The 9465-nt window shown below is 39.3% G+C and overlaps 1 protein-coding gene across 1 annotated transcript in view; it reads right to left on the bottom strand.

Moving 5' to 3' along the window:
- Positions 1 to 3139: 3139 nt before the first annotated feature.
- KCNK1 (potassium two pore domain channel subfamily K member 1) overlaps positions 3140 to 9465 on the bottom strand; it is a 34285-nt gene continuing 27959 nt past the window's right edge. Inside the window, exons 2-3 of the mRNA XM_031046260.2 lie at positions 7819 to 8214; positions 3140 to 5756 (exon numbers count right to left, since the gene is read on the bottom strand). Coding sequence (XP_030902120.1) covers positions 5497 to 5756; positions 7819 to 8214 — 656 coding nt within the window. The 3' untranslated portion in view covers positions 3140 to 5496. The remainder of the gene's footprint in view (positions 5757 to 7818; positions 8215 to 9465) is intronic.

The following is a 9465-nucleotide window of genomic DNA, read 5'->3' as shown; positions in this document are numbered from 1 at the left end:
TCTTCCTGCTCACAGGTCTGAGTGCTCAGTGAACTTAATGCAGGAAAACTTGTTATAACAAGCATAATGCACTTCAGGGAGCCAGGGATCATTGACACTGGGGAAAAGCCAGACTGTTTTCCTGATTTGTACCGTTACATGGTGTAACTGAAGTAACACAGAGCTACAGACTATAGACAAACTGTGAAAAAGCCAAATCCATTGAATTTTGTTTCAGATTACTTTTGGCAGTGTCCTTCATAGAATCATGGAACGGTTTGGGTTGGAAGGGACATTAAGATCATCTAGTTCCAACCCCCTGCCATAGGTAGGGACACCCTCCACCAGACCAGGCTGCTCAAAGCCCCATCCAACCTGGCCTTGAACACTGCTAGGGATGGGGCAGCCACAGCTTCTCAGGACAACCTGTTGACTGCAACTCTTTGAGCACAACCATCCATCCAATTTCTTATCCACTGAGTGGTCCATCCGTCAAATCCATGTCTCTCCATCTTAGAGACAAGTATATTGTGTGGGGCAGCATCAAACACTTTGCACAAGTCCAGGCAGATGATGTCAGTTACTCTTCCCTTATCCACCAGTGCTATCATCCTTTCGTAGAAGGCCAACAAACCTGTCAGGCATGATTTGCCCTTAGTGGAGCCATGCTGGCTGTCACAAATCACCTCCTTATTTTCCATCTGCCTTGGCATAACCTCCAGGACGACCTGCTCCATGATCTCACCAAGCACCAGGGTGAGACTGAGTGGCCTGTAGTTCCTGAGGTCTGCATTTTATCCCTTTTAAAAATGGGGGTTACATTTCCCCTTTTCCAGTCAGTGGGAACTTCACCAGACTGTTATGACCTCTCAAATATAATGGACAGTGGCTTAGCAACTTCATGTGCCATTTCCCACAGGACTCACAGGTGCATTTCAACAGGTTCCATGGATGTGTGCACTTCATGTTCCTTAAATGTTCTTGAATATGATATTCCCCTTACAGCAGGTGGTTCTTCATTCTCTCAGTACCTGCATTCTGCAACTCAGGCAGTGTGGCTGGAGCTCTTGCCAGTGAATACTGAGGCAAAAAAGTTACTGAGTACCTCAGCTTTCTTCATGTCCCAGGCAACAGGTCTCATGTTTCCTTCCAGCAAGGGCCCACATTCTCCCTAGTCTTCCTTTTATCCCAACTTTTATCTTTCTCCTACTTTCCCCTGGAAGCATTTTCCTCTTAGTCCTAGTAAAAGGCAATGAAGCCTGGTGAAAACTATGTGGCCACTTAGCAGATGATTTCGTTCTGACATTGGCTGTCAGCCCATGCACCTGCTCCCAGACACACTGTCCCTGCTCATTACCTAAATCTATCATTTGGCCCCAACTGCCACACATGAGGTAGTCTCATTGTGAGCTAAAGCAATGGCTCTGACAGACCTACATCATCGCCAGCAAAATAACTGCATCACAGCTCTCATAATCAGTGGCAATGTGATGACCTTTGAAGATAATTGAGACAAGAAATCCATGATAAAAAGCAAGTAAATCATAACTTAGGAAGTGATGAGGCATTAAAAATGACATACATCAAGTACTTAATATGCAACATGAAGATATACACTTTTTTTTTGCTGTCTAGGAGCTTCTCGATACACACTACAATGATGACAGTTACTAAGGCAGAGAAGAGAAACCACATTCTTTTGCACTGGGTCACATCTGGAGTAACACTGCTTCCAGTTATAGTAACTTTCTTTTGCTTCAAACTTGGTTACTGCAAAGCACTTAACTTGAAATTGCCTTACAGGAAAGTAATAGGTAATTTTCATTTGATCCTGCATGGGACAGTCTCTTACTGACCTTAACAGAAAGCATGCACACCAGTGTAGTATGTCTTCTACACATCTTACCTGCACCAACTTTCCATACCTCCTAGATCACAGGTCCAGAGCTATCCATTGCTGGGAGCAAGGAGAAAATTCCAGGGAACTAAGCATGTTTCAACATGCTTCTGCTTGCCCTCTTCTTATACAAGTTCATATGTCTGATCTTGGCCATTGCCAGAAACAAGATACTGGGTTAGACCAAAATTTAGTGTAATCCAGAACTGCTGCTCTTAAGCAACTATTCTGACATAAACACCCAAATAGGTAGCTTTTGTAATGTGGCATTAAAGCTCCAAACCACTCAAGTCTCTGAAGTTACCTACTTTGAAAATTACTAATTTCAGCCTTCAACAGGTCTTGTGTTCACTCACACTGTGCCATTTCTGAACCTTGGGAAGAAATTCTTAGGGAAGAGGACATGCTCTCAAAGGGACTATCACTCAGCTCCAAGATCAAAACTGAAGTGGGTTCTTTCTTCCAACACAACCGAATGGCCTGCCAGTTCTTTCACTTGAAACAATAATAAAACATTTATATTTAATGACTAGAAGAAAAGATGGCAAATGTAGATATAGCATGCTAGATGCAGCATGCTAGTAAAGCTAGTTATAGAATATATTCTTGGATCAATTTAAGAGAGGAGTGAGGACAGGACCCAGGCAATTCTTTTCTGTGTACACGTAATTTGCTCACATTTCAAACTCCTCTTGCAACTTCTGTTTCAGCACCATTGTATAATTACCTTATGCTCCATTTGGATTTATATGCACTCTCTTCACGGTTTGCTTCTAGGAAAGATACACACATTGTACTACAGTTCCTGCACAATAATCTTTCTCCTTCTAATCCGGATTCCAGTTTTAACTATTCTGATCTTGTGCGTTGTCTTCACACAAAGATTTAAAAGCTGTAGGAAATGAAGGTCATTCTTTTCATCAGTAGTACTGATAAGCTAATGACAGTTTTTCAGATTTCCTCAAATATTGGAGTAGTTAGCTTATAAAGACAAGATAAACTTCATGCCACTATTTTTTATTTGCTATAATCAGTCAGTATCTGAAACAAAAACCAAACACACTTTGGAATGCCTTTTTTCTATAGGAATAATCAACATAGTACTAAGCTACAGTTAATATCAAGGGTAGCTAACACTCTGGCATTAATGGTCCCACCTTGAGCTGAGGAGGGCTAACTAAAGGGTGCACAATCTTGACAAACACAGAAAGGATTTTTCTACAGTATGTGCATGCACACACCACTAAAGAAAACAATCTCCACTTCATAGGGCAGGCAGGCAAAAGCCAGACTTTTTATTTAAGTTTAAAATAACAAATACCTATATCACAGTACACTGCTTAGTTTATCGCTTCTGCTTTGAATTCTGTGCTTTCATTTCATGTGTCTACATTTTGCAATTGTGTACACACTGCAAAATTAGCTCTGTATATTTAGCATCTGTGCATATCCTTTAGAGCTTAATATTACACTGAAATAAAAAGAAATCTTGAATTTTAAGGTACTGAAAACAATGAGTAAAATTCCACTGAAAAAAAAGTACAAATGTTTCTTGTAGCACAGTATTCTTAATTTTATATGTCATTTTAAAGCCATAATTTTCAATTATTGACTGTATAAAGAGATGCCTAGGGAAAAAAAAAATCTAGAATGCCATTCCTAAGCCTGTTAAACTCTGGTGATTTATGATATATGTACAGTATATAAATATATTTATGTATATATGTACATATATATTGGTTAACATTCATTATAAATAGAATTGTGTTCACTTAAGCAGTATAAAAATAGCCACTTTCCTGGGAACATGCAAAGACAGTATGCTCTCTCACCTAATCTATAAAACCCAAAACAACCAAAACCTTTAGCTATGGTTTTCTATAAATATAATTTTTAATTGAAGACTTTCAGCTGATTTAACCACAAAGTAAGTTTTTCCAGTAAAGATATAAAATCTGTTTGATGCAAGCTATAATTAAGCTCAAACACAGTATATTCTGGGTTATTTACTTTCAAGTATTTTTCCCATGTGCGCTAAATCTGGACACACTGATTTATTTTTTTCTTTTACAGTAAAATATTCAGCTCTAAACACTACAAGCCAAATTACACACAATCTGGCATGCTTGCTTGCAGAGAAAAGGCTCTCCTCTACACTACACCTATGTGGGAGGCTGTTCTAATATGGCTATTTGTGCTCCAGATCTTTTGTTCTTTGCAAAGCATTATTAAGACTCCCATATTATAGATACTTAAGGCCAGAAGAGAGAGTACTACAACCACTTAAGTCTCATCTCCTGCTCACAGAAATTCCCTCTAAGGTCCCTGCATTCAGCACAGTGACTGGTAGCTGGACTAAAATACCTCTCTTGTTACAGCCAAAGAGGTTCCAGCTTTGGAAGTTGAGCGAGATCTTGACGTTTTAGTGACTTTTCCCAAGGGGAAAAAAATTCGGTTCCATCTGAACCAAATGTGACATTTTTCCTTTTTTCTTGCCATATGAAAAACTGAAAAATTGTTTTGCCCTGAAGCATTCCCTTTTCCTCTGAAGTGCTTTAGTACTAGTTAGAAAAGCAAAAGAAGAAAAAGGGCTACGTTCAAAGGTGACACTATTTCTGTTCCTCCATTTACCTATCAGCTCAGCAAAGAGTACACGCTGGGTTGGACTGTAGAAGAAACAGCATTGAGTCCTTCTGCCGAATAGATTTTAATCATCTACTAGGAGAATGGTATAAGGACATGACTATGCCAACAAGGACATGACTATGCCAACTGTGACATATGCTGACTCTTTTTCATCCCATTCCACATAGCTAAAAATGCACTCCTTCCCATTTCAGAGGAATGAAATGAAGCTGTTTCCCTTCCCTGCAGCCCCATTTCACCCAGCACTTTGAACTGGTCTTGTTATCTCTCAGAGTTTACAAAAGTATTCATACAAACAGCATGGAAGATTCAAGGCACACTCTCTTCAGGACAACATTTTTCTTGTGATTAGGTGACCTTCTAACAAGGTAGGAAACTGGAATGTAATGGCAAAAGAGGGACCAGAGCCTTGTGTTTTGATTCCTAGAATTATTATCTGCACCTGCAAGTTACTGGGTAATAGAGGGATGATCTAGATACACCCACCTCCAGGAAATCTATAGATGCTACTCTGAAAATGTTTTCCAGATTAAGATATTTGATGTTTGGATTAAATCTGTGACTACACTTTGGATAATCAAAAGTACATATCCCAAAATTTGCTCTGTCCCCCACCTGCAAGATGGGGTGTGCAATTAAATGAGTTGGATGTCAGTGAAGGCCTACTCTCCTAAAGATGTTGGATGAAGTTGCTTGTGCAAACCTTTCTCTGGCACCTCTGAAAGCAGTACACCTAATTTCTTATCCCTCAAGCAAAATGGCCTAATGTTCCCAGCCACATCCTACATTTTTTCCCTATTCCCAGGGTGGCTCCCACATTTTTCCCAGAAGTCTTTTCTATGTCAGAAATGATGAGTCCTTGTTAAAGTAACACAGTCTTCCAGCTTTTATATTTTCAGAAAAAAAAATGAGGCGTTCTATTTCTTATGGTAAGTAGCATAAATGCACCAAACAACAGTTTGGGTACCCCTGTATTAATTGTTTAGAGAGCTGTCATTGGAGGTTGGGGACTGGGAAGTCACAAAGGGCTCGTTTGCCTTCTGATCGTCCTTCATGGAGGCTGCTTGGTCTGAGATGGAAGAGAAGGAGAGCTGGTCATGTTCTATTATATTCACTTGGTCCTCTTCCTTGTCCTTCTTCACATAAAACAACTTCCTAAACTTTTTGAGCTCATGGAGTTCACAGAAAGTCTCAAGAACCACCAACATTGCAATAAGGCCCAGCAACAGATAACCTAGGTGCAAAAAAAAAAAAAAAAAGAAAGAAAGAAGAAAAAGTGTTTCAACTATTAGCAAATTAAGTGGCTGGAATGTTTTAACCCTGTAACTTTTCTCATCCCTGTCACCTCCAAACAGCATTTTTATTTCCTTTATGACCCAGTTTCAGAGCTCTGTAACGCACTTTAGATTATAAAATCCTATTTTTCAATTTTCATTCTACAATCAACAAGAACCCACATAACCCTCCCTCCCCCCCCCAAGTAACACTAGTGGCTTTAAGTTTTGTTACAACTGTACAAGGGTAAAGACATTAAATGAAACAGAATACTAAAACTTACCACATGTATGCTCCCCCACTTATTTACTACCTTCATGATTAAGTGCTCTTCAAAAGATTTTCCCTTAGTATTCCTACATGTTACAAATAGAAGGAACAATGTGGCAGCTAAATATGGTTATTTGTTGTTTGTACCAGTTTAGCAGGACAAATCACTTATATTTCACGAAAACTTTTGAGTTCTTTTCCTTGGAAATTACAAGAAGGTATCCAACACCCTGAAATGAATGGGAGAACAAAGCAACCAGAAACGTGTGCAAACCCAATAAAATGAAAATAAAAAAACCCCAATGAAGTTGCTATATCTGGTAACACCTGGAAGATCATTTACAATGTTTTACTAATATGCATAAACTATCCAAACCTGGAAGTGTTGCATGTATTGTATTACTGATAACTTTGGTGCTGTAAAGACTGATTTTTAAAGGTAATAGGTCTCACAGACTGCCTTTTGGAAATGGAGTTTCATATGGGTAATAGGCCTCTGTGCCTTTTTTTCCCCCCTCTCCAAACATATGCTTCTTTTTCCTTCTTGTATTTCCTGAAATTTATTTCCTAAGTGTTCTAAATTTTGAAAAAGGATAATCTGAGCCATAATTTTTCTTCTGACTTTGAATTTCCAGAATGGCTAGAATATTTAACAAGGCCATTACTATGTGTGACTTTCTCCATTCAGTTCATCATTTAGCATCCCCATATCTATTCTGCTGATCAATAGGGTAGTGATTAACAGCTACTGCTGGTAAGTTAAACACAATGGGTAGAAGGGGAAACCTCCAGCAATGAGGGCAGCAGAAAGTGTTCTGTTGGCTAGTTCAAAGCCCTGCTTCATGGAATGAAAGAATTCAATGCTCAATCTCTCTTTAGATAAAACACAAAACCAAGTTCACGGACACTTTACCTACGTTAAGAATGTACAGAGGCAGAGACAAATGCATACCAGCCTAAGAAGGGGACCTGACAGGAAAGGTTTGGTTTGGCTGTTCAGCTCTTTTAGGTGGTGCATCTGATGAGCCAGGACTGTGCAGGCTGAAACTGTATCAGAAGCTGGGATGCTTCAAAACACTGTCACTGGAGAATAATGCCCTCAGCATATATTAATTCAGAATGCCAACACAAAGGTAATTTTCTTAGCTCTACTTTGTAAAATCATTGATCATTATGCCTTTCCTTTTGTGTCAAATGTAATGAAACAATATAAACGTAACACTTGTGGTCTTGATTTGCTATCATCTTTGTCTACTTGTCTCTCTGACAGCTGTTATGTACCAGTGCCAGCTTCAGCTACCTTCTGTCACAAATGGAGTCAGAAACTTTGCTATTCTGCCTCATTTCCTATTGCTCCTCTATTCCTGTCTGACCACCTCCCATCTCACTTTATGAGATCATCTTCCTGGGTCTGTGATGCACTGAAATTTTAGCCCAAGATGCTCATAACCATTTTCATAACAATTAGAATTTTTTTTCTACTAGTAATAAAAGAGTAATCAGCTATGGTTTAGCATAATGGCATTCTGGCCTTAGCTTTTTCTTTCTTAACTAAGAAAACTAACCCTATTTAAAGGTTTATTTAAAGGATTTCTCCTTGCACAGCTACCTACAAATGCCCACTTTGCTAGGTGACAACTCACAAAATCACCATCCATAGAATGAAGAGGGAAAGTAATATTTTTTTTTAATTATTACTATAATTATTATTATAACATGCCTTTTATTTAGCTGGTTAGTTTGACACTTACATGTAATTCCAATTTTATACAGCTCCCGGAATTTTTGATTGTAGCCTTCTCCTGGCACATAGTCTCCAAGGCCAATAGTGCTCAGGGAAATGAAACAAAAGTAAAAAGATTCCAAAAAATTCCAGTCATCTTCCAGAACAGAAAATATTGCTGCTGGGATTAAGAAGAAGCACGAGACAGTGATGAACCCAAGGACTATAGCGTGGATGATTGCAACAATCTGCTTGGAGAAGCCCCAGCGAATGTGGAAATACAGGACGGGACGCCTGGTGACATATACAATTATGCGTTGTACCACTGCTGTCAGGAAAAGCAGTGTAAATGGGATCCCAATGACTGAGTAGATGATGCAGAAGGCCTTTCCTCCATCAGATAAAGGCACTGTGTGTCCATAACCTGGAAGAAAGCAGAGGAGGCACAGGTTAAGCTGAAGCAGGCAGCTCACATGCCAATTTGATATTAGCTATACTATGTGAGAACCTCCCCCTTCCCCTCTCATAAATGCTTCACTATTGCTAATTCTGAATTCTGCTACTCTTCACAAATGCCATTCAAAGGTCTGTTTTAAGCGGGTAAACAAAGCCTAAGTACTAGCAATTAGAAAGTAAATAAATAAATAAATAAATAAATTTATATTTCAAAATTGTGATGGTAGTTGTATAAATGCTTATTTTAGAGGAGGAATTAATGCCTAGTCAGAGTGGGAGCCTATGCCAGGAAATCTGTGTTTTATTCTGGGTTTTCCTGCTGACTTTTTTGTTTAGTTTTACAAAATAATGTAGCTTTTTCTACCCACCTTGTTAAGTGGAATAATCCATACTTCACCAAAAAGTTCTTACTTTTACTTTGTAGCAACCTTACGTGAAAATCATTTAAATTACACTGAAGTATTACAATCAGCATCCATGCTATATACTTCCATGCTTCTGCAGGGGTTTTAGATGATGACCCAAAAAGATATCTAAAATTAGAACAAATATCTTCACAGCAGAACTCCTGGGATCTAACCACTGTGGCTGGATTTTGTAAATGGCTAGCCATTTACACACCAGAGATGTCAACAGTGATCTGTTCAGAGTACAGGAATGAATCTACTAGTGTAAAGGCTGATAATGGCCAGCAATCTCAATTCCACAAAAGTGTGTTATTTATCTTGTACCCAGCACAAGCAGCTATTCTGCCAAAGCACACTGTGCCAGTCAGCCTGGTTTTAAATGTAAATCATAGGCACAAAAAAGAACAGTAAATCCAGCATAAACCAGGAATGCTTTCTTCTGCTTGCCAACCAAAAAAGTATTTTGTTTTCATTGCAGCAAGGAAGAGGAAATCTCTTGACATCTAGTTTCGGCACTCTATACACTGATATCAAGCCAAGCAAGTGCAGACAGGCCCTAGCAATTCTGCAGCCCCAAATCTGCCAGTTCATTCAGGTTATATTCGTGCTGTACAACAACGTGTTTTCCAGAGCTACCGCAACTAGCTGTCTTGAGGAGCACAGGCAGAGCCCAGTGCACACAAGGTTATGCTGCTTCTACTCTCTGAACTGCGGTCACTCTGCACTCACCCAGTCTTGCCCAGTGCAACACTGGACCAAGCAGATATTCCCCTAAGTCTCCTGGGAACCCCCTGCCTGCTCCCCTGTGAAAC

This window comes from Melopsittacus undulatus, chromosome 3 (genome assembly GCF_012275295.1).
Source record: "Melopsittacus undulatus isolate bMelUnd1 chromosome 3, bMelUnd1.mat.Z, whole genome shotgun sequence".
NCBI lineage: Eukaryota > Metazoa > Chordata > Aves > Psittaciformes > Psittaculidae > Melopsittacus > Melopsittacus undulatus.
The sequence above is the reverse complement of the archived record's forward strand: the minus strand, read 5'-3'. Positions and strand labels throughout refer to the sequence as shown.